This window comes from Camponotus vicinus, unplaced genomic scaffold (assembly GCF_025532165.1).
Source record: "Camponotus vicinus isolate PSW18456_S1 unplaced genomic scaffold, iyCamVici1.0 SCAF_7, whole genome shotgun sequence".
NCBI classification, from domain to species: domain Eukaryota; kingdom Metazoa; phylum Arthropoda; class Insecta; order Hymenoptera; family Formicidae; genus Camponotus; species Camponotus vicinus.
Window position 1 is genome coordinate 13,978,912 of NW_028141979.1, and position 26,749 is coordinate 14,005,660.

Consider the following 26,749-nt stretch of genomic DNA (forward strand, 5'->3'; position numbering starts at 1 on the left):
AATTACATATTTTTTCTTAAAAACAACTATGTGTTTTCTTTACACCAATTGATTCCTCTCATTATTTTGTACATAAAAGTATTAAGGTAAGATAATCGAAAAATGAATATTTTACAAGATATTTTACGGTTTATGTAAAATTAAGAAATTATTTCAAGCCTCATAACTCAAAAAGTACTTAACAAAAAAGTACTTAATTATAGTGTTTTGGAAAGCTCTCGAGATAAGCTACAAGAATGTGCAATGACAAATAGTAGGTTCCATTTAAGAAATTAAAGGTGACCTTCATGTGACCTTCAAATAACTCTTCAAGGTCAAACCAATGATACCATCTTATGACCCCCTCGAAACCATAAAACTTTTGTCTGAATCATTTTTCCGTATCTGTCTTAGGTACAAAGAAATTTGGGGGCATAGATTAAAATGGCCCACCCTGTATATATTTATATATATATATATATATATATATATATATATATATATATTTAGATAGATATTTTTGTATATATTTTCTTACATATATACATATATATATATACATATATATATATATATATATATATATATATATATATATAAGAAAATATATATAAAAATATCTATCTAAAAGTATTATAATATATATATCTATGTTATATCGAATGTAATTAGTAATAGTTTATTCAAAGTTAATACATATAAGTATCGTCACAGTTATGCATACAATTTCTATTTCTTCGATCAAGCAAGATTATAGAAAAAAGAATGCTCTTTGTTCTACATTAGGAATAATTACTTATCTTGAGATTGCGTGATACTTCGGCTGCCTTTCCGCGTTGATTCTCTCATATGTTCCTGGGTTTCTAATTTTTTTCTTTGTAGAGGATGACCTTTTAAATGCAGAGAAAGTGTTAACCTTAAGTACCAAACCTCAATTTTTTAGAGACTCCTCAGAGATTCAATTTCATTAATTGAATCCCAAAAGTATACAATTGCAATTTAAGGGGACCTAGCCCAAATGACCTTGACTTTGACATATGTTATCAAGGTCATAACCTTAAGTGATCTTCGAAAGATTTTAGTTCTCCCTCGTTGTTTATTAAAAAGTTATAAATAAAAGAAGTTTCATAAATTTATTAATACGTTCGAAAGAAAGAAATCGAAAAAAATTCTATTATTGCACGATTCTACATGGATTTGTAACTTTATATGCAAAGCAAGATATGTCCTATACAACGGATACGAGTTGGAGTAGGTTGTATCTTTTGGAAGTAGAGCCCCACATAGAGAGGCGAAACTTATGGAGAGCACCCTTTTAGAAAAATGTAACTTGATTCAAACTTATTTTTGATTCACAACTAAAATTTGGTTTAAATCAAAAATAAGTTTGGGTTAGGTTATACCTTCTGAAAATGGAACTGCCCGCAGGGGGACGAAACCCACTGCGTTTATGCATATACATTTCCCCTCGCTGAGTGAATTTTGCTTCGTCTTGCAAAGTACATGCGTGGACACAGTGGGTTCTCCCCTCTGGGGAAGAGATCCGAAAAATATAGCCTAACCAAAATCAACCTATTTTTGATTTAAACCAAATTAATTGTAATCAGAGATAGGTTTGAGTTAGGTTATAAGGTTGCCTTCTGCATTTCACCTTGAGCAATTAAGAGTGAACTTCGTTTCGTTTTGTAAAGTGCAACATGCATGGATACAGTGGGTTCCGCCCCTCTGCGAGGAGCTCTATTTCCGAAGATAACCTAACCCAACATATGTCAGTGGTGGGATATACCTCGCTTTGCATAGAAAGTTACAAATCCATGCAGAATTATGCAACAATAGACTTCTCTTTCGATAAACGTATTAAGGTGCAGTCCCATGGAGCAGCGTACGGCATATCGGCGTACGGCGTAAAAGAGCTTGGCTAATCACAGGCTCTACGCTCGTTTTCGTTACGCCAGCACAAATTTTACGCAGATTTGTGCAGCGTTCCGGCGTTTACAAAGTTTAGTCCACCTAACCCTAACCAAATAAAAATGAAAAAGATGCAAACCGATAATTTTTTAGTAAGTATAATACATGATAAATAATACATATAGGTACACTAATTTACAAAAAATATATTTGTTTCAGAATATAAAATGTGGTTATTGTGGGGAAGTTTTAGCAGTTACTATGTAGGAGGAAATATTTTATCATAAATGTCTTAAATGTTATGATGAAAATATGCATGCTGTATCCATCGATGAAGATTTCGTTGTTACTATTAGTAAGTTTTGTAGTAATAATATTTGAAGCTTTGTAGCAATACAAATATTTTAACAATGAATATAATAAAGTTCCAAACAGCAATAAAGAACCTAAGGACACTTGCGATGAACATCAATCCTCAACAGATAACCGCGATGAAGCTCTAATTAACATAGTGCAAACAAAACCAGCACTATGGAATTTCCAGATTCCACTGAGTGAACGAACAAAGGCGAAAAAAAGCATTATAGAAAGAGGTCGAAAATATGCTAGGAGGTTTGTGTATAAATATTTACACATAAAATTAAAAAATAATTACACATAAAATTGCGAAGTTTAAGTTACAATCTATTTAAGAATACGAATTAATTTTATTATTACAGGACTCATGACTGCGAATGATGCAATGAAAAGATGGAAATATCTAAGAGACTGTTATGTGCGTTACAAACGGCAAATAAATGCTTATGTTCCGAGTGGATCCAGTGCACAACTGAAGAAGCAAAAAATGTTCTGCTTTTATGAGATCATGCAGTTCATCGATGATCCATTAGATAATGCACAGTATATATTTTTATGTATTCTTCATAAATTATTAAATATTAAATAGTAAAAGAAATAAAATTTGATTCATTACATACACATTCTATTTATGCAATCTAATTATATTTAAAATATACAATATAATGATGCTGTGTGACTATTTTTTGTAATTATACTAACATAACGTTTTGAATGGAATATAATTGTTTTTTAGAACTGTTAGTAATTTATCTGATTGTGACAAAGGTGCTGGGAGCGCACAAGAAGAAGACGATTCTTCGCCACCTTCAACTTCCTCAGCCTCAAATATTAGTGAAAATAGACCGTGGTCAAGAATTTCACGATGGTCGTCACGACCCTCTACGTCCAATACAATTTGTAAGAAAAAATTTTAATTTCATTACGTTTTCTTAAAGAAATCTAAGGGCTCGTTCCCACTGAGCGCGTCACGCGTCGCGTCACCAGCGTGAGCCAATCAAAACATCCCATTGTAATAACATGTTTTCCGTGTTATTACAATGGGATGTTTTGATTGGCTCACGCTGGTTGACGCGACGCGTGACGCGCTCAGTGGGAACGAGCCCTAATAATCGATTTAATTATCTAGTAAATAATTCTTGAATTTCATTTTATCTTCTAATCGACTCATTTTGAAAAAGTAGGCGTGGTTATTGTAAAATACCATATAATTTCCTACTGGAAAAACTAAAAAATTTTAAAGTCTTCAAAAACATTCTTAAACTTTTTGAATAGGTTTATTAACTAAATGCTATAATCTGATTTCTTTTCTCCACTAATTTAATAAATATTAATAAATAAAAAATTTTTATTAACTTAAAACTTATTAATTCAATAAATAAAAAACTTTTATTATTGCAGCGAGTCCACATAATGAGTCTTTTTCGTCAGAACTACAAAACGAACTTAAAAGCATTCTGAATGCTCCAGTTCCACAAAAAGATGATGTGGATTGTTTTGTAGCTAGTTTATCAGACGGTGTGACGTGACGCCTTTTGCGCTCCGTCACAGTGACCCCGCCGGGGGGAGGTAGCGTACGGAGGGTCGTTCTTCGCACCTGAGGGGGGCCCCTTATCCGATCTCGTGATATATCTTTGTATAGATTTCTGTGTTTGAGATTAATTTTAAGGGGGGAAGACCCTCCAGACAACAGGTTTTTCAATAATTTTTTACAAAAAACTGAGAGTATTTATTACATTGAATGAAATTACATATTGACATTGATGTTCAAATGTATACACACAAATTTTTTTATAAGAAAAAAAACAAAATGGCGGCGCTACAGCTGCTCAAACTTGGCTCCTTCAATTTGCGCTGTGGAATGCCCAGCCCCTTGTAGTCAACTGAAATCAACCAATCAAAAGTTTTTCATTAAAATAAGTTATTTCGCTTTGTATGTACCTATTTTTAACGAAAAAAAAAAAATGAAAATTTGAACACAAAAAGAAAAAAATTACACTTTTTTTTTTATAAACAAATTGTTAAAAACAATATTTTTAGTAATAATTATTACTAAAAATTTGTTAAAAACAATATTTTTAGTAATAATTATTACTAAAAATTTATTAAAAACAATATTTTTAGTAATAATTATTACTAAAAAATTGTTAAAAACAATATTTTTAGTAATAATTATTACTAAAAATATTGTTTTTAACAATTTGTTTATAAAAAAAAAAGTGTAATTTTTTTCTTTTTGTGTTCAAATTTTCATTTTTTTTTTTCGTTAAAAATAGGTACATACAAAGCGAAATAACTTATTTTAATGAAAAACTTTTGATTGGTTGATTTCAGTTGACTACAAGGAGCTGGGCATTCCACAGCGCAAATTGAAGGAGCCAAGTTTGAGCAGCTGTAGCGCCGCCATTTTGTTTTTTTTTCTTATAAAAAAATTTGTGTGTATACATTTGAACATCAATGTCAATATGTAATTTCATTCAATGTAATAAATACTCTCAGTTTTTTGTAAAAAATTATTGAAAAACCTGTTGTCTGGAGGGTCTTCCCCCCTTAAGCGAGCAGAGCGCGGCAATCTGAGCGAGCGGATAATAAGTGATGTACAGCAAGATCCCGGAGGGTGCAGTTACCGAAGAAAGGAAGAGGAGAGACTCGGACCGATGCCTCCACTCCAAAGAAAGGTCACGTATCGAGATCCCGCTCCGCCGCTATCCATAGGTAATCGTTGTATTAATATCCGCTACTTTTAGAGAAACAACGATGGGGAAGCCCGGATGAAGGAACGATCAACACTCTCCCAGGCTGCAGACTGAGGAGAGGAGATGCATCCGGAGCCGGACGAGGATACGACCTGGCCAGCCCAACACGTCCGAGCTACCGAGAACATACAATCGTCAAAGATACCGTCAACGTTGGATTTTGGTTCCTATCGAAGGGCAACCCGCAATACAGCAGGACGAAATTCGAGGGGGCGGAGAATATCGACCCCTTCTCATCGAAAATCGACAGGATGCGCGGAAAATCGGCGCGGGACTCGAGGGCCTTGCGGAGCATTTATCACAAGTCACTGTTCGACGAGCTATAATAGCAGAAGGACGAGTCTCCGTACGAACTGCGATACCGAACGACCACAGCCAAGCAGCGAGGACCCAGATACCGGAGTTAAACTGTAAGCCGTCGCTCAGGTAGCCGTAGAGATATTCCCGGATACAGCTGGCGTCATACCGTTTCTTGATACCGTCGCGAGGCGACGGTGAACTCGTTACCGAATTGTTGTAGAAAGCCTGCGTGCTTTTCTCGCGTTTCGTTGCCGGACGCCAGCTGGGCCCCGGGTATCGCGGATTTGTCCCTCTCAGGGGGTTCGTCGCCGACAGTCATTATACCGTATCGTTAGCGCCATACCGTATCGTATCGTATCGTTTCGTTTCATGTCTCGTTATATCGTTGCGTGGAGCGTCGAATTGTGAATAATAATAGAGTCACGAGATTCCGACACTATCGTATTGCGTAAAGAATAGCGGGGTTTGCGTGAGATCGTTCTTCGCGAGTGCGAGTTGCCGTATATCCAGAATCCACTCTGCAAGAATTGAATAATTCGCGAAATTTCTGTTTAAAATTTACGTCCGTTACCGTCCGTGTTGTTTGAAATTGCGTGAGGGTCGAATTTGTTTTCGCCGAGAGCGAAAGGTCGGGAAGATACCGGATAACATTGCGAGATAATATTTGTGCCCGCTGACGTGGAATTACCGTTACTTAGAACCGTCGTTACATCCGATTTTTCTGCGAATTACTTGTAGACTTTACTCATCGCGGTCCGTGAAATTATATTCGATCTCGGAATTATCTGTTAGTCGCGCGTATCATATGTCTTCGTTCCCGTATAGATAATAATCGACTTTCGTATCTTTCTTATAACTCTGATGTTTCTTTCTTTCGAAATTTATATTTCCGATTTCGTTACTTGCGTATCTTCTACATGTAATCTTGGCTATTTTCCCCGTACCGTTAACCCTTTCTATTGTATTTATATCGTCTTTATCGTATACTTTGTTATAAACTTTGTCCATATACTATAATTGTTAAATATATTTATAATAATAATCGAAGGAGTGTCGATCATTTCTCTCTCCCGGAAGTTATTTAGTGCTCTCTCTCTAACCTACAAAGAATCCCGCCCCTCTGTCATTTACTGAGCTCTGGGTTATCGAACCCTTCCGTTACCGTAACGATATCGTGGCGCGGGAGACCGCGCCTGGCGCCCAATACCGCTTTCCTTGTGAGAGCTGCGAGATACCGTACGCTACCGTATTCTGAGATACCGTTTTTTTTGTAAATCAACTAATTTCCCTACCGGCCAAATTTGCACGCCGTCTCCTCCGGATCGGCGTTCCCGAGGCGGACAAAGGCGTTGCAACGGAATGCGAAAGTTATCGCGTAAAAGATTTCGTCTATTACAAGTAGCAATTCTGCAGCTTCTTACAGACGCGGAAGAATTGGAAGCCAAAGAAAATAATTGTTAATTTAATTTCATAAGAGATGTTTAATAATTACAATTAGTATTTTATATCTTCGTTCGTTTCAATATTGAATTTTATTTTGGTTACTATAACGAACGTGTTTATTATTTTAACGTGTTTAATTTGGTGTTTCAGTTTATAAAAAATTTTAATATTTTGTTAAAACCTTTTTTTATTTGTATGTATGTATATTACATCAAAATGTAATTAGTAAATAAGTATAATATAAGTAATATTAGTAAATAAGTACTTCTTTTTTGTAGAAATATGGCATAATACGGAAACATTTTTGTACTTGTAATATTTTGGTTTTTCAAAAACTATTTTGTAAAACCTTCTCCCATTGCCATGGAACTGCACCAGTAGTTTCAAAAAATGTTGAAAAATCATCTCTGATTTGAGTACTACTTTTCGTTGGTCTGCTTCTATTGAATGTCTCTTCGTCTTCTATGCCCATAGTATGCAATTGGCGTTCATGTGCATTCAATGTCATATATCTTCTTTTAGTATGCGGTAATTTAAGTTCTTCTGATATTATGTAATTGTGCAGACATGTAGTTGCTTTAATTATTCTAGTGGCAGTAGATATGCTGGCAACTATTGGCTTGCGAAATATTCGCATCCTCGCAGAAAGTATCCCAAAAACATTCTCTACAACTCGGCGAGCTCGACTTAAACGATAGTTGAATATGTTTTTGCGTCTATCAAGTCTGCCACTGCTAGGATATGGCCTCAGCATGTATTGCGTTAAAGGAAATGCTTCATCGCCGACTAAAACAAATGGTAAAGCCTGGCCACCATTCTCCACAGGTCTTGGTGGAGGAATTGACAGCATACCGTTTTGTAATCGTTTGCCTATTTCGCTAGCATGGAATATTCCACCATCACTACGCCTTCCTGTTGCCCCAATGTCTAATAATGATATTTGGTAATTGGCATCAGCAATAGCCATTAATACTAAACTATGACTGCTTTTATAATTATAATACATGGAGCCACTATTCGGAGGTGCCTATATATATACATATATATAATAAGATTAATAAACAATTTTTCACAAAAAAATTTTTCAAATAAAAAATGATCAAAATAAATAAATTTACCTGCAATACTATGTGTTTCCCATCGATTGCGCCTAAGCAATTGGGAAAATTCCATTTTTCTTCAAATTCGTTAGCTATTCTTCGCCAATTATCTTCAGTTGGTTTCAAGAATACCGAATCTTTTAATGCATCCCATATTGCATCGCATGACTCGGACACTATTTTTAACACGGTATTGTGTCCTACACGAAATGCATATGAAATGGATGTCATACTATCTCCTGAAGATATATATCGCAAGCAGATTTGAAGGCGAATACGTGCAGAAATAGGCTCACGAATTACAAATTGTTTTTGTATACGTAGCGAAATAATTTACAACAGTTTCTCAAACATTTCCGGTGTCAATCGAAAAAAATTAAAAAATTTATTTTTGTCTTCAAAAATCATTTCTTCGACCAGATTGTTGCTAGCCCCTTGTGCTAATCGTCTTTCGAGATTGAAAATTGGTCTCACCCAAAATCTTCGACAATTTCGTTTAATTCGGGACTTTTTTTTCTCTTCAGCTTTCATTAATTTATAAATTATATATATTTGACCTAACTTTCGTCGAATTGCTTCTTTGCATAGTGTATTTTTTGGACATTTGTAAATTTTCAAGTATTTTATTAAATTAATTAATGCAAATTCAGAGCCTGACATTGTAACAAAGTTATTCACACTTAAATTTTAACTTATTTGCTTTAATATATAAATATATGTTAAAATGTTGCGCTAAAAACTTTTATCGGCTGTCCCATGGAGCGTATTTACGCTAGCGTAATGATCAATAAACCAATCACAAGACCCTTTAAATATCCATTTTAAAAATAAACTTTGTAAAAGACACTGTGATTGGTTTATTCATCATTACGCCAGCGTAAATACGCTCCATGGGACAGCCGATGTTTTTGTTGGCGTAACGAAAACGAGCGTAAAGCCTGTGATTGGCCAAGCTCTTTTACGCCGTACGCCGATACGCCGTACGCTGCTCCATGGGACTGCACCTTTAATGAATTTGAAATTTTTTATGAAACTTCTTTTGTTTATACCTATTTAATGTGTATAGCGAGCGCCGGCTAAAACCTTTGAAAATCACTCAGAATTATGATTTTGACAACACATGTAGAGATCAAGGTCATTAGGGTTAGAATTTCTCTAATCGATATATTTACCCTGTTAGTCATCAGGGCATAAAACTTTCAGTGAGACATATGTCATCTTTAATTAATCATCTTTTCGTTGATTATATGCTCTCACTAAAAAACATCTTTATAGAAAATATATCATCTTTTAAATAATTTGGTGCTCAATCTGGGTATTGAGTTCAAGTTTAAAGAAGAAAGACGATATTATTAATCTTTCAATTTCTGTAATTATTTTTTTTCAAGAACAATGTTTGAAACAAAATAACATTCTTTTGCATTTTTAATTCATTTCTTCGTGTATAAAAATTATTTTTTACTTTATTTTACTATAACTTTTAAAATAATTTATATATGAGAAATTATATGAAAATATGTATGTATGTATATATGCAGTAACACACAAAATATGAATATTTGTTAAGTGTATTTTATTTGTAGTATACAAATATGTATTTTATATTATATTGTATGCGTATATTATTAATCTTTCAATTTCTGCAATTATATTTTTCAAGGATAATGTTTGAAATAACATTCTTTTGCCTTTTTCATACGTTTCTATGTGTATAAAAATTATTTTTTATAATTCTTCATAATAGAGTACGCAGCATCGATAAATATGCCAAAGAAGTTTTAATAACCTACATTAATATATAAATTTATTATAAAAAGTTTTTGTTATATAAACTTTGACTTAAAAAATTGTTTTATTAAGAAGTCTATATATTTAAAAAAGGCTTACTTCTAAATTGTCTCGATTCTCTTCAAAGTTGTCTCTAAATCTAAAAGAAATTTAAAAAATAGGAAAGTTTTTATATAGACAAAAATTGTGTATATCGCAGAAAATACAAAATAATACAAATTCAATTTCTCAAAAAAAATTTAAGACAATTTAATGCAAACCTTTCTTAATATTATGATATTAAATTAATTATAATATTAAAAATTATTACAACTATAATAAAATATTAAAAATAATATTTATAACTGTAAAATAAAAATATAAGAAGCAAAAAGACAAATAATTGCAGAAGCACATGAAATATATGCAAACAAATTTGATTAAGTTTTAGTATACATATTAAGGGTGAATATTCGATTTTCGATCAATTATTTAACTATCTTTAAAATAATACCAAAACATAAAAAATATATTTAGAAAAACGCATTACATTATACAAATTAAGACCAATAAAATACTTAACGAAACAGAAAATACGCAATGCGAGTCAAAACATAAGAAGCAGTCTGAGAGGTCACCATTCAGATAAGAAATTTCTCATTTATTCTTATTGTTGTAAGTGTAAGTCGCCAAACGAAATGGAAAACATTTGTTCTCTCAAGAAAATAATTCACCACGCGTGAACAATTCTCATCACGTAACGAAAATCATTCGGACAAACTGCTAGCACCTGTTCGTCTCAAAAGTTGTTAGTTAAAAGAATGAGATGAAAAAAAAATAGGTGTCTGATCTTTTCAACAGATACAAGTTTATCACAGAGGAAGAAATACAACAAAAAATCAATGGTAAATTTAAATAGAGAGATAAGCTCTTTATTTTTGTTGCATAACAATATATAAACTTTCGGTATCGCTTTATAAGTTCAAACCGGTTATTTTAGCATTCAATGAACATTTCTAACAATAAGTCTCTTATCGAGATGATGTTCAATATTTAAGATCTCAACATTATGGCAATTCAAATCATGATTCATCTTCAATCTATGTAATAATCGAGGATTATACAGAGTGATTCAAAATAACCCTATTGTCCGTGAAATGACACATTCTTGAGTCAATTCTAAGACGATTTTTCCTTTAGCAAAATTTCGTCCGACGCTTAGATTTTGAATTATTAAAGGAAGTAATTAACTTATGACGGGTCGGATACAAGAGGCAGGCAAGGGTGGCGCGATTCAGACGTCAGACGCGGGTTCTTACGCGGGGCGCTTGCTGCGACCAACTGATCGCTACATACGACACACACACATGCGATTACATACATTCTCATTCTCTCTCTCTCTCTCTCTCTCCCTTCCTCCCTCACTCTCTCTCTCTCTCATTTGCTCACTCAATTGAAGTCATTTTTACTGTTACTTCAATTATTATTTACTTTTTATTATTATTTACATTTTCGCTTTAATTATTATTATTTTTAAAATTGTACTGTTTTTGTTTTACGAGAGAAGAGAAAATGCATTTTATGCATACTCACAGGCCAGTCCGGTGAGTTATGTGGGACTCGAGTACTAAGTCGAATTACAAACTCGGTACTTTCTACCCACTAAAAACCCCTCTCTTTCGCAAATTTTCTCTAACACTGTTTATTTGACATCCCGAAATCTGTTTTCATACAACACCAAAGAATAGTTATTATTACCTTGTTCGATGCATTGCTGTAATTTCTTCAGAAATGAATTTTCCGACAGATCGTATTTTCACTCAAATTGAACGTAGATATCACGTTCTAAGGGACAGAGATCCACACTAAATAATTAATTCGAAAATTCTTTTTTCTTTTATAAACTGTATTCTTTTATAAACTTCAACATAATCACATTCATTCACTCACTCGATAAGACGAGAAATTTACCAATGACTCTATTACTAATCACTATCAATCACTGTCGAATAATCATTGTTGGCAATTAAAAACCATTCGATTAAAGAAACACACGCGCACATACGTTATTACACGACGCGACAATGCGACGATATTTACCCGGCGACAGCAAACAGTTTTTGGTTATGGTAAGTTACGGTAGGTTCTTCAATCAAACACATGTTCACGTTCAACAGCGCTGTTAGTACCTTAACCTACCGTAACCTACCATAACTAAAAATTATTTGCTGTCGCCGGGTAAATATCGTCGCGTTGTCGCGTCGTCGCGTCGTGTAATAACGTATGTGCGCGTGTGTTTCTTTAATCGAGTGATTTTTAATTGCCAACAGTGATTATTCGATAGTGATTGATAATGATTAGTGATAGAGTCATTGGTAAATTTCTCATCTTATCGAGTGAGTGAATGAATGTGATTATGTTGAAGTTTATAAAAGAATACAGTTTATAAAAGAAAAAAGAACTTTCGATTAATTATTTAGAGTGGATCTCTGTAACTTAGAACGTGATATCTACGTTCAATTTGAGTGAAAGTACGATTTGTCGGAAAATTCATTTCTGAAGAAATTACAGCAATGCATCGAACAAGGTAATAATAACTATTCTTTGGTGTTGTGTGAAAACAGATTTCGGGATGTCAAATAAACAGTGTTAGAGAAACTTCGCGAAAGAGAGGGGTTTTTAGTGGGTAGGGAGTACCGAGTTAGTAATTCGACTTGGTACTCGAGTCCCACATAACTCACCGGACCGGCTTGTGAGTATGCATAAAATGCATTTTCCCCTCTCGTAAAAAAAAAAAAACAGTACAATATAAAAAAATAATAATAATTAAAGTGAAAATGTATAATAATAAAAAGTAAATAATAATTTAAGTAAGAGTAATAATAACTTCAAGTGAGTGAGCAAATGAGAGAGGGAGAGTGAGGGAGGAAGGGAGAGAGAGAGAGAGAGAGAATGAGAATGTATGTATTCGCATGTGTGTGTATGTAGCGATCAGCTGATCGTAGCAGGCACCCCGCGTAAGCACCCGCGTCTGATGGTGAATCGCACCACCCTTGCCTGCCTCTTGTATCCGACCCGTTATAAGTTAATTACTTCCTTTAATAATTCAAAAAGTAAGCGTCGGAAATTTTGCCAAAGGAAAAATCGTCTTAGAATTGACTCAAGATTGTGTCATTTCACGGACAATAGGGTTATTTTGAATCACCCTGTATATATCCATCCCGATACGCGTTTATCCACCCCAGAAGTTCTAATCGGGCGCGAGCCGAGCGGCCGCGCCAGACAGGATTGCGAGAGCCGTATCGAAATGTCCGGAGAGACGAGCGATAATTAGTGATATCACGTTCTTAATTATTTTTCTTCTTTTTTTCGTACTTTTGTAAATTGGGCAGCTTGTCGGAGCAACTTTTCCAGGAGGAGAAGAGGACAAGGGGAAATCTTTTCCAGCAGCAAGAAGCGATGTTTCAGCCCCGCTACTAGTGACAGTTTCGAGATAACACCTGAGAATTCCCGAGTCAGGATAGCACAAGATCTTGCACACGTCCGGCAAAGGGAGGACGAATACCGCTTAAATCGGCTTTCTGAATCCTAGATTATAGGTCATTACCTTGTCGCCGTTATTTTTAGAGGACGCAGGCGAAAGATCGGCCGTAGATGGTCGCTGAAAAAGGATCGCCAAGAATTTGGCAAGGTTTAATTCTCGGGGCTATTATGGCCCCCGATACGGCGTTGTCGCGAAATCTGTCGTGTGACGACGTTATTGGCCGTGCATTTGCGCACCCCTGCGCGCAGGATTGACGCCGTTATCGATCCTGGATCGCGAGTCGCGAGATTCAGGGACTCATTCTGGCGTGAGCACTCGTCTAAAAAGATGTCGTTTTCGTGGTGTGTCATTGAGATTGGCCGAAATAAAACTGAGAGGACGGAACGGAGGATCATCCCCTGGCTAAAGGAGCGAGCGTACCGGTGACGTTGTCCATCTTTAATAGTCATTGTGAGCCACGTACGCGATTTCGTCCGTGACACGGCCGTTCTGTCGCTGTCGCCATTTTTCATGTTACTTTTTGCGAGGGCTTAGCCCTAATATTTCGATTTCGTGGATTTGGGGTGACTGGAGTCAAATGGCCAAGACTTCGAGGACGATCATAACGGCGGCATTAATTGATAGGGAACCGTTCGTCTTTCTGGGATTCGGGATGTCGCGAAACGTGTAGTAACCGGCTCTTGTATACCGTGCGCAGTAAATTCGTGATAAATTCCGTTCGCTGTCCGTGCTGTCGTGTAGAGTTGCCGAAACCGCGTAAGACATTCCCGTAATCGATCTTCGTGTGATCTTTTTGTTGTAATTAGCGTGTGAGTTTCGCGTTTCGTGAGTGTGCGAGTGCGAGTGTCTTTCCGTCTCTATCGCACTCATTGCATGATTCGCGCCTACTTCGTTGTATTTGTCGTGTGTGTATCGCGGTGCGTAGTAGATTACGGCAAATTACGAGACTGCCGAAATATTTGCGTATATTAGGAGCGTTATATCGAAAAGTTTAGTAAGAGCGGCGTTTGACGGCTATCGATTATCGATCGCATTGTCCGTGCTTTGCGAGCCCTCTCGTCTTCGCAAATTGTTTAAGTATTCTCGCTTATTTTGGCTTGATTATTTCCATCGTAGCCACTGTTATCGATTTAAGTATCGCAATTGAAAATCAAAGCGAGTAAAAGGATATGCGGTAAAAGTCCCGTAAATTAAGGCGAAGATTTGACTGTCATATTGATGTTACATTTCTCGACACGCCGTTCGGCCTCGCTAAGTCTGGCCATAAAAGCAGTATAAGGAATATAAGGAATGTGATAGCGCTCTCTTAGATTTTCGGTTTCGCGTGAGTATTCGATTTATCTGACTTTTACGTTGTATGACTTTCGATATCTATTGTAGGATTATGAACCCAGATAGTACAGGACATCCTAGGCATGAACGTTCATTTTATGTCCATTTTACGTCCGCGCGTTCATAGACATGAAATGAACGTCCATCGAATGTACATCTGATTTCAGACATTCGTTAATGACCAATATTTGAACATCCATAAGATGTCCGGTTTTAGACATCAAAGTTTCGCGAGAGCACACAAGGATGTGTTAGTTTGTCCGTTTACCGCTACGCGACGTACGATGCACTATCTTTCTCGTATTTAAGTTTTAGTTATGGGAATTATATAAAGTTTGTAAAGAGTAACAAATAAGATTAAAAATATACTGTTCCATTTCTACTCATGTTCACTCTACTGTTTAATTTCTGATCTCATTGCAGGAGGATTTCAGATATTAAATTGACTTTATAAATCGGACAAGTAAATATCCGATGAATAAACGAAAATAATCGGTTACCTATTTAAACTTGCTTACTGCACTTAACATTTTAAATTACCTATTTAAATATAAATAAAATTTTTATAAACAAATAAAATTATTATATGAAATTTTTGTTGGAAATTCATTTCTAAAGTCCACCGCGCCAGTGACTCTGTAGTCACGATCGCACTATTGCGCCCTCTCTATATTATCCTTCTTTCTATGTACTACTTACTTTACCGTTTGTCTTTTACGTTACTCTTTCGATGTTATCACAAAGGATTGTAGACGTTGCTTACTATTGCTCTCTGTATTATTATTTCATTTATATTATCAATAAAATTCATATCTATTAGTACGCAGTGCCGTATAGTTTTGCCCAACAATTTTTATGTAAAATTTTATATGAAATAAATAAATAAAAAATTAGTTAAAAGGCTACAAGGACCAACGCAATGGTGGAATATATGCAAAAAATAAAACGGTTATTACAATACAATAACCATATGAAAATGTTTATTTAATTTGAACATGACAAACGCCGCGTTTCAATCCAATTCGGATCCTTTTCAATGTCGACTAACAAAGTGAATAATAAACATTAAGATAAAAGCAAAATTAACAGTCATAGGAGAAATGTAAATAAGTTTCGGAACAACGCAAAGTCAAAAAAAAGTCAAAAAATCGGAAGCAAATATATGTACAATAACGGAAAATTTAAACCGTCAATCACAAAAAAGGAAAGAACGCATCGCATTAACGTATCGCCACAGAAAACCCGAAAGCAACTCGTACCGCATATCACCAGTGTACCGTTAAAAACGAGATGATCCTCTCCAAAACAAAAACCGGAAGGAAATCCCACATACAGGTCCATGACCATTTCCAAAAGAAAAAACAGTCAAAGATGCATAAATGGATGACCAGTTGGAAACTTGATGGTCCAAATATGTGCGAGTAAAAGCTTAAAAATATGACACTCTAAAAAAGAAAAACAAGACAGAGCAATAATTTAACAAACAATCCGGAAACTACTTAAGAGAATCCTTCATATAAAGCAAGAGTAAAGTTAATATAATAAAATCACATATCGGTCTCTAAATTTGAAAGTGATCTCAAATCAAAAAATCGAACACAAAGGGAGAGCAAGTTAAGCACAACTTAACGTTCCAATCAACAGAGCCGAACTGAGGCACATGGGAATCACATATAGCCAAGAACGTGAAACATCAAAAAGAGGGGGGGAGAGAGAAGGGAAAAGGAAGGAGAGGAACAAAACGTCACAGAAAGAAAGAAGACAGAACGAAGGAAAAATTCAAATAATCAATACGAACATTTTTTTATAATGGGCAAATACAACTTATCCAAGAAATCGGTATCGCTTTGAATGTTAAGGCCATGATTCTGACCAGAGATATGTAACATCTCAGCAATTAGTCTCTTTTTGTTTTGGAGAGGATCATCTCGTTTTTAACGGTACACTGGTGATATGCGGTACGAGTTGCTTTCGGGTTTTCTGTGGCGATACGTTAATGCGATGCGTTCTTTCCTTTTTTGTGATTGACGGTTTAAATTTTCCGTTATTGTACATATATTTGCTTCCGATTTTTTGACTTTTTTTTGACTTTGCGTTGTTCCGAAACTTATTTACATTTCTCCTATGACTGTTAATTTTGCTTTTATCTTAATGTTTATTATTCACTTTGTTAGTCGACATTGAAAAGGATCCGAATTGGATTGAAACGCGGCGTTTGTCATGTTCAAATTAAATAAACATTTTCATATGGTTATTGTATTGTAATAACCGTTTTATTTTTTGCATATATTCCACCATTGCGTTGGTCCTTGTAGCCTTTTAACTAATTTTTTATTTATTTATTTCATATAAAATTTTACATAAAAATTGTTGGGCAAAACTATACGGCACTGCGTACTAATAGATATGAATTTTATTGATAATATAAATGAAATAATAATACAGAGAGCAATAGTAAGCAACGTCTACAATCCTTTGTGATAACATCGAAAGAGTAACGTAAAAGACAAACGGTAAAGTAAGTAGTACATAGAAAGAAGGATAATATAGAGAGGGCGCAATAGTGCGATCGTGACTACAGAGTCACTGGCGCGGTGGACTTTAGAAATGAATTTCCAACAAAAATTTCATATAATAATTTTATTTGTTTATAAAAATTTTATTTATATTTAAATAGGTAATTTAAAATGTTAAGTGCAGTAAGCAAGTTTAAATAGGTAACCGATTATTTTCGTTTATTCATCGGATATTTACTTGTCCGATTTATAAAGTCAATTTAATATCTGAAATCCTCCTGCAATGAGATCAGAAATTAAACAGTAGAGTGAACATGAGTAGAAATGGAACAGTATATTTTTAATCTTATTTGTTACTCTTTACAAACTTTATATAATTCCCATAACTAAAACTTAAATACGAGAAAGATAGTGCATCGTACGTCGCGTAGCGGTAAACGGACAAACTAACACATCCTTGTGTGCTCTCGCGAAACTTTGATGTCTAAAACCGGACATCTTATGGATGTTCAAATATTGGTCATTAACGAATGTCTGAAATCAGATGTACGTTCGATGGACGTTCATTTCATGTCTATGGACGCGCGGACGTAAAATGGACATAAAATGAACGTTCATGCCTAGGATGTCCTGTACTATCTGGGTTCATAATCCTACAATAGATATCGAAAGTCATACAACGTAAAAGTCAGATAAATCGAATACTCACGCGAAACCGAAAATCTAAGAGAGCGCTATCACATTCCTTATATTCCTTATACTGCTTTTATGGCCAGACTTAGCGAGGCCGAACGGCGTGTCGAGAAATGTAACATCAATATGACAGTCAAATCTTCGCCTTAATTTACGGGACTTTTACCGCATACCCTTTTACTCGCTTTGATTTTCAATTGCGATACTTAAATCGATAACAGTGGCTACGATGGAAATAATCAAGCCAAAATAAGCGAGAATACTTAAACAATTTGCGAAGACGAGAGGGCTCGCAAAGCACGGACAATGCGATCGATAATCGATAGCCGTCAAACGCCGCTCTTACTAAACTTTTCGATATAACGCTCCTAATATACGCAAATATTTCGGCAGTCTCGTAATTTGCCGTAATCTACTACGCACCGCGATACACACACGACAAATACAACGAAGTAGGCGCGAATCATGCAATGAGTGCGATAGAGACGGAAAGACACTCGCACTCGCACACTCACGAAACGCGAAACTCACACGCTAATTACAACAAAAAGATCACACGAAGATCGATTACGGGAATGTCTTACGCGGTTTCGGCAACTCTACACGACAGCACGGACAGCGAACGGAATTTATCACGAATTTACTGCGCACGGTATACAAGAGCCGGTTACTACACGTTTCGCGACATCCCGAATCCCAGAAAGACGAACGGTTCCCTATCAATTAATGCCGCCGTTATGATCGTCCTCGAAGTCTTGGCCATTTGACTCCAGTCACCCCAAATCCACGAAATCGAAATATTAGGGCTAAGCCCTCGCAAAAAGTAACATGAAAAATGGCGACAGCGACAGAACGGCCGTGTCACGGACGAAATCGCGTACGTGGCTCACAATGACTATTAAAGATGGACAACGTCACCGGTACGCTCGCTCCTTTAGCCAGGGGATGATCCTCCGTTCCGTCCTCTCAGTTTTATTTCGGCCAATCTCAATGACACACCACGAAAACGACATCTTTTTAGACGAGTGCTCACGCCAGAATGAGTCCCTGAATCTCGCGACTCGCGATCCAGGATCGATAACGGCGTCAATCCTGCGCGCAGGGGTGCGCAAATGCACGGCCAATAACGTCGTCACACGACAGATTTCGCGACAACGCCGTATCGGGGGCCATAATAGCCCCGAGAATTAAACCTTGCCAAATTCTTGGCGATCCTTTTTCAGCGACCATCTACGGCCGATCTTTCGCCTGCGTCCTCTAAAAATAACGGCGACAAGGTAATGACCTATAATCTAGGATTCAGAAAGCCGATTTAAGCGGTATTCGTCCTCCCTTTGCCGGACGTGTGCAAGATCTTGTGCTATCCTGACTCGGGAATTCTCAGGTGTTATCTCGAAACTGTCACTAGTAGCGGGGCTGAAACATCGCTTCTTGCTGCTGGAAAAGATTTCCCCTTGTCCTCTTCTCCTCCTGGAAAAGTTGCTCCGACAAGCTGCCCAATTTACAAAAGTACGAAAAAAAGAAGAAAAATAATTAAGAACGTGATATCACTAATTATCGCTCGTCTCTCCGGACATTTCGATACGGCTCTCGCAATCCTGTCTGGCGCGGCCGCTCGGCTCGCGCCCGATTAGAACTTCTGGGGTGGATAAACGCGTATCGGGATGGATATATACAGGGTGATTCAAAATAACCCTATTGTCCGTGAAATGACACAATCTTGAGTCAATTCTAAGACGATTTTTCCTTTGGCAAAATTTCCGACGCTTACTTTTTGAATTATTAAAGGAAGTAATTAACTTATAACGGGTCGGATACAAGAGGCAGGCAAGGGTGGTGCGATTCACCATCAGACGCGGGTGCTTACGCGGGGTGCCTGCTACGATCAGCTGATCGCTACATACACACACATGCGAATACATACATTCTCATTCTCTCTCTCTCTCTCTCTCCCTTCCTCCCTCACTCTCCCTCTCTCATTTGCTCACTCACTTGAAGTTATTATTACTCTTACTTAAATTATTATTTACTTTTTATTATTATACATTTTCACTTTAATTATTATTATTTTTTTATATTGTACTGTTTTTTTTTTTTTTACGAGAGGGGAAAATGCATTTTATGCATACTCACAAGCCGGTCCGGTGAGTTATGTGGGACTCGAGTACCAAGTCGAATTACTAACTCGGTACTCCCTACCCACTAAAAACCCCTCTCTTTCGCGAAGTTTCTCTAACACTGTTTATTTGACATCCCGAAATCTGTTTTCACACAACACCAAAGAATAGTTATTATTACCTTGTTCGATGCATTGCTGTAATTTCTTCAGAAATGAATTTTCCGACAAATCGTACTTTCACTCAAATTGAACGTAGATATCACGTTCTAAGTTACAGAGATCCACTCTAAATAATTAATCGAAAGTTCTTTTTTCTTTTATAAACTGTATTCTTTTATAAACTTCAACATAATCACATTCATTCACTCACTCGATAAGATGAGAAATTTACCAATGACTCTATCACTAATCATTATCAATCACTATCGAATAATCACTGTTGGCAATTAAAAATCACTCGATTAAAGAAACACACGCGCACATACGTTATTACACGACGCGACGACGCGACAACGCGACGATATTTACCCGGCGACAGCAAATAATTTTTAGTTATGGTAGGTTACGGTAGGTTAAGGTACTAACAGCGCTGTTGAACGTGAACATGTGTTTGATTGAAGAACCTACCGTAACTTACCATAACCAAAAACTGTTTGCTGTCGCCGGGTAAATATCGTCGCATTGTCGCGTCGTGTAATAACGTATGTGCGCGTGTGTTTCTTTAATCGAATGGTTTTTAATTGCCAACAATGATTATTCGACAGTGATTGATAGTGATTAGTAATAGAGTCATTGGTAAATTTCTCGTCTTATCGAGTGAGTGAATGAATGTGATTATGTTGAAGTTTATAAAAGAATACAGTTTATAAAAGAAAAAAGAACTTTCGAATTAATTATTTAGTGTGGATCTCTGTCCCTTAGAACGTGATATCTACGTTCAATTTGAGTGAAAATACGATCTGTCGGAAAATTCATTTCTGAAGAAATTACAGCAATGCATCGAACAAGGTAATAATAACTATTCTTTGGTGTTGTATGAAAACAGATTTCGGGATGTCAAATAAACAGTGTTAGAGAAAATTTGCGAAAGAGAGGGGTTTTTAGTGGGTAGAAAGTACCGAGTTTGTAATTCGACTTAGTACTCGAGTCCCACATAACTCACCGGACTGGCCTGTGAGTATGCATAAAATGCATTTTCTCTTCTCTCGTAAAACAAAAACAGTACAATTTTAAAAATAATAATAATTAAAGCGAAAATGTAAATAATAATAAAAAGTAAATAATAATTGAAGTAACAGTAAAAATGACTTCAATTGAGTGAGCAAATGAGAGAGAGAGAGAGTGAGGGAGGAAGGGAGAGAGAGAGAGAGAGAGAGAATGAGAATGTATGTAATCGCATGTGTGTGTGTCGTATGTAGCGATCAGTTGGTCGCAGCAAGCGCCCCGCGTAAGAACCCGCGTCTGACGTCTGAATCGCGCCACCCTTGCCTGCCTCTTGTATCCGACCCGTCATAAGTTAATTACTTCCTTTAATAATTCAAAATCTAAGCGTCGGACGAAATTTTGCTAAAGGAAAAATCGTCTTAGAATTGACTCAAGAATGTGTCATTTCACGGACAATAGGGTTATTTTGAATCACTCTGTATAATCCTCGATTATTACATAGATTGAAGATGAATCATGATTTGAATTGCCATAATGTTGAGATCTTAAATATTGAACATCATCTCGATAAGAGACTTATTGTTAGAAATGTTCATTGAATGCTAAAATAACCGGTTTGAACTTATAAAGCGATACCGAAAGTTTATATATTGTTATGCAACAAAAATAAAGAGCTTATCTCTCTATTTAAATTTACCATTGATTTTTTGTTGTATTTCTTCCTCTGTGATAAACTTGTATCTGTTGAAAAGATCAGACACCTATTTTTTTTTCATCTCATTCTTTTAACTAACAACTTTTGAGACGAACAGGTGCTAGCAGTTTGTCCGAATGATTTTCGTTACGTGATGAGAATTGTTCACGCGTGGTGAATTATTTTCTTGAGAGAACAAATGTTTTCCATTTCGTTTGGCGACTTACACTTACAACAATAAGAATAAATGAGAAATTTCTTATCTGAATGGTGACCTCTCAGACTGCTTCTTATGTTTTGACTCGCATTGCGTATTTTCTGTTTCGTTAAGTATTTTATTGGTCTTAATTTGTATAATGTAATGCGTTTTTCTAAATATATTTTTTATGTTTTGGTATTATTTTAAAGATAGTTAAATAATTGATCGAAAATCGAATATTCACCCTTAATATGTATACTAAAACTTAATCAAATTTGTTTGCATATATTTCATGTGCTTCTGCAATTATTTGTCTTTTTGCTTCTTATATTTTTATTTTACAGTTATAAATATTATTTTTAATATTTTATTATAGTTGTAATAATTTTTAATATTATAATTAATTTAATATCATAATATTAAGAAAGGTTTGCATTAAATTGTCTTAAATTTTTTTTGAGAAATTGAATTTGTATTATTTTGTATTTTCTGCGATATACACAATTTTTGTCTATATAAAAACTTTCCTATTTTTTAAATTTCTTTTAGATTTAGAGACAACTTTGAAGAGAATCGAGACAATTTAGAAGTAAGCCTTTTTTAAATATATAGACTTCTTAATAAAACAATTTTTTAAGTCAAAGTTTATATAACAAAAACTTTTTATAATAAATTTATATATTAATGTAGGTTATTAAAACTTCTTTGGCATATTTATCGATGCTGCGTACTCTATTATGAAGAATTATAAAAAATAATTTTTATACACATAGAAACGTATGAAAAAGGCAAAAGAATGTTATTTCAAACATTATCCTTGAAAAATATAATTGCAGAAATTGAAAGATTAATAATATACGCATACAATATAATATAAAATACATATTTGTATACTACAAATAAAATACACTTAACAAATATTCATATTTTGTGTGTTACTGCATATATACATACATACATATTTTCATATAATTTCTCATATATAAATTATTTTAAAAGTTATAGTAAAATAAAGTAAAAAATAATTTTTATACACGAAGAAATGAATTAAAAATGCAAAAGAATGTTATTTTGTTTCAAACATTGTTCTTGAAAAAAAATAATTACAGAAATTGAAAGATTAATAATATCGTCTTTCTTCTTTAAACTTGAACTCAATACCCAGATTGAGCACCAAATTATTTAAAAGATGATATATTTTCTATAAAGATGTTTTTTAGTGAGAGCATATAATCAACGAAAAGATGATTAATTAAAGATGACATATGTCTCACTGAAAGTTTTATGCCCTGATGACTAACAGGGTAAATATATCGATTAGAGAAATTCTAACCCTAATGACCTTGATCTCTACATGTGTTGTCAAAATCATAATTCTGAGTGATTTTCAAAGGTTTTAGCCGGCGCTCGCTATACACATTAAATAGGTATAAACAAAAGAAGTTTCATAAAAAATTTCAAATTCATTAAAGGTGCAGTCCCATGGAGCAGCGTACGGCGTATCGGCGTACGGCGTAAAAGAGCTTGGCCAATCACAGGCTTTACGCTCGTTTTCGTTACGCCAACAAAAACATCGGCTGTCCCATGGAGCGTATTTACGCTGGCGTAATGATGAATAAACCAATCACAGTGTCTTTTACAAAGTTTATTTTTAAAATGGATATTTAAAGGGTCTTGTGATTGGTTTATTGATCATTACGCTAGCGTAAATACGCTCCATGGGACAGCCGATAAAAGTTTTTAGCGCAACATTTTAACATATATTTATATATTAAAGCAAATAAGTTAAAATTTAAGTGTGAATAACTTTGTTACAATGTCAGGCTCTGAATTTGCATTAATTAATTTAATAAAATACTTGAAAATTTACAAATGTCCAAAAAATACACTATGCAAAGAAGCAATTCGACGAAAGTTAGGTCAAATATACACTCACCCGCAAAAAAAGCGGTACACCTAAAATTTGAGAAAATTTCATCAAATTTTAAATGATCATAACTTGGTAAATAATGATGATAAAAATATGTTTAAAAAAACAAAATGAAGGCTGTAATGTCCACTTTAAGAATATTTAAGTGGCAATTATGCTCAGCCATTGTTTTCAAAATGGCGGATAAGGAAGTGAAAGGATGTAAAATTGATTATTAAAGGATCGAGTTTGGGACGGTGCACGGCGTAAATCAGGTAACGCAGCCCAATGAGACCAAATGCTCGTGAAAGTGTGGAGTGTTATCTTTAAAATGTTTTTTTACCGAGCTCGATACGATGATTTTTCGCTGAGTTATTCCGAATTTAATTAAAAACGCTCTTTTTTCTTCTTCAATTTGCAGCTCAGCGAATAATTATCGTATCGAGCTCGGTAAAAAAGCATTGTAAAGGTGATACTCCACACTTTCACATGCATTTCGTCCCATTGGGCTGCGATACCTGATTCACGCCACGCACTGGAGCAAAGCGGGAACCTTTATTTATCGGTTTTGTATGCTTTCATTTATCCGCTATTTTGAAAAAAAATGGTTGCACATAATTTCAATTTAATTTAGGTGTGTGTGTGTGTGTGCTCGTTTGTATACCACAAGGATAAGGACCCCGTGGTTCGTCAGCTCCACAGTATTTAAAGACTCCAAACCCTCCTTGTGGCGTGTGTGTGTGTGTGTGTGTGTGAGTGTGTATGTGTGTGTGTGTGTGTGCTCGTTTGTATACCACAAGGATAAGGACCCCGTGGTTCGTCAGCTCCACAGTATTTAAAGACTCCAAACCCTCCTTGTGGCGTGTGTGTGTGTGTGTGTGTGTGTGTGTGTGCTCGTTTGTATACCACAAGGATAAGGACCCCGTGGTTCGTCAGCTCCACAGTATTTAAAGACTCCAAACCCTCCTTGTGGCGTGTGTGTGTGTGTGTGTGTGTGTGTGTACGGGCGCACGCATGTGTGTATTAATAGTGGGTATGACCTCCTCGTGCGCGTATTATCTCATTCATACGATCAGGCATACTCTGTATTAGTCTTTTTATTTCATCCTGCGTAATTGCATCCCATGCATTTTGAAGAACTCTTTGAAGTTCTTGCAGTGACTGAGGTGCAGGTACGTGATTTCGTACTTTCTTGCCGAGATTGTCCCACAAATGCTCAATGGGATTTAAATCCGGACTACTTGCTGGCCAAACAAGTCGATTTATGCCAACTTCATCGAGGAAATCAAACACTCTTCTCGCAGTGTGTGGTCGAGCATTGTCTTGCATAAACAAGAAGTCCTCTCCGATAAAGGGTGCATACGGAACAACATACGGAAGGAGTATGTCTTCCACGTATACATCTGCGTTCATGTTCCTGTCAAAAAAGTGCAAATTTGTATGAGCGTCCGCTGAAATACCTGCCCAAACCATCACAGAGCCTCCATTGTAGCTGTACCTTTCACTTACAGTACAATCTGCAAATCGTTCTCCACGACGACGATAAACTCGTTCTCGTCCATCTGGAGAATAGAGACAAAAACGAGATTCATCGCTAAAGAGTACTTTGCCCCAGTCTGCGTAATTCCAGTCTCTATGCGCAACTGCAAAATTGAGTCGAGCTACGCGATGACGACCTGTAAGAAAAGGTACAGCCGCTGGCCTGCGCGAAAACAGATTTTGTTCCGCTAATCTTCTCCGAACGGTGTCAACGGATACATTGCAATTGTGGACATCCCTTAAATTGTTTCGAATTTGAACAGCTGTTCGATGTCTGTCTCTTAATGAATTTAAAACAATAAATCGGTCATCGTTTTCATTGGTACGTCGAGGGCGCCCAGAACCAGGCCTCCTCTTGAAAGAATTGGTGTCTAAGTACCTGGCATAAGCACGTTGCACAGTTGACACTGACAGATCAAGTGCCTCAGCAACGTATCTTCGACTTCTGCCATCTTCAATTAAAGCAACAACTTGAACAGCTTTTTCTGGAGTTATCGTTGCCATAATCGAGAAGTAATTTCGAGAAGAAGTAATTAATTATGGTTTCAATAGATGAAGTCGCAAGGAGCAACGCGTCTAGAGAGCTAGCAAATCAATCGCATAACTTGTACTATAGTCTTTCAATGTACCTGGCATAAGCACGTCTCAAACGGAAAAAACATCTCGGCAAGAAAGTACGAAATCACGTACCTGCACCTCAGTCACTGCAAGAACTTCAAAGAGTTCTTCAAAATGCATGGGATGCAATTACGCAGGATGAAATAAAAAGACTAATACAGAGTATGCCTGATCGTATGAATGAGGTAATACGCGCACGAGGAGGTCATACCCACTATTAATACACACATGCGTGCGCCCGTACACACACACACACACACACACACACACACACACACACACACACGCCACAAGGAGGGTTTGGAGTCTTTAAATACTGTGGAGCTGACGAACCACGGGGTCCTTATCCTTGTGGTATACAAACGAGCACACACACACACACACACACACACACACGCCACAAGGAGGGTTTGGAGTCTTTAAATACTGTGGAGCTGACGAACCACGGGGTCCTTATCCTTGTGGTATACAAACGAGCACACACACACACACACACACACACACACACACACGCCACAAGGAGGGTTTGGAGTCTTTAAAAACTGTGGAGCTGACGAACCACGGGGTCCTTATCCTTGTGGTATACAAACGAGCACACACACACACACACCTAAATTAAATTGAAATTATGTGCAACCATTTTTTTTCAAAATAGCGGATAAATGAAAGCATACAAAACCGATAAATAAAGGTTCCCGCTTTGCTCCAGTGCGTGGCGTGAATCAGGTATCGCAGCCCAATGGGACGAAATGCATGTGAAAGTGTGGAGTATCACCTTTACAATGCTTTTTTACCGAGCTCGATACGATAAT

The 26,749-nt window shown here is 36.0% G+C and overlaps 1 protein-coding gene and 1 pseudogene across 1 annotated transcript; one reads left to right on the forward strand and one right to left on the reverse strand.

Annotated features, from left to right (window-relative positions):
• The first annotated feature begins 2,009 nt into the window (after positions 1-2,009).
• LOC145974189 (uncharacterized) lies at positions 2,010-6,761 on the forward strand (annotated as a pseudogene).
• Positions 6,762-7,071: 310 nt separating this feature from the next.
• On the reverse strand, positions 7,072-8,074 carry LOC145974190 (uncharacterized). Its single transcript, XM_083104008.1, has 2 exons — positions 7,862-8,074; positions 7,072-7,770 (listed from the first exon to the last, which is right to left on the reverse strand). Exons 1-2 carry the CDS (start codon positions 8,072-8,074, stop codon positions 7,072-7,074), a joined length of 912 nt encoding a protein of 303 aa, XP_082960134.1.
• Between the last annotated feature and the right edge of the window lie 18,675 nt (positions 8,075-26,749).

What these genes read in the sequence shown, in the direction of transcription:
- LOC145974190 (XM_083104008.1), bottom strand. Translation starts at nt 8,074, where the DNA reads ATGACATCCATTTCATATGCATTTCGTGTAGGACACAATACCGTGTTA. An exon ending in GGAAACACATAGTATTGCAG is followed by an intron (nt 7,771 to 7,861) that starts GTAAATTTATTT and finishes GTATATATATAG; the next exon opens with GCACCTCCGAATAGTGGCTC.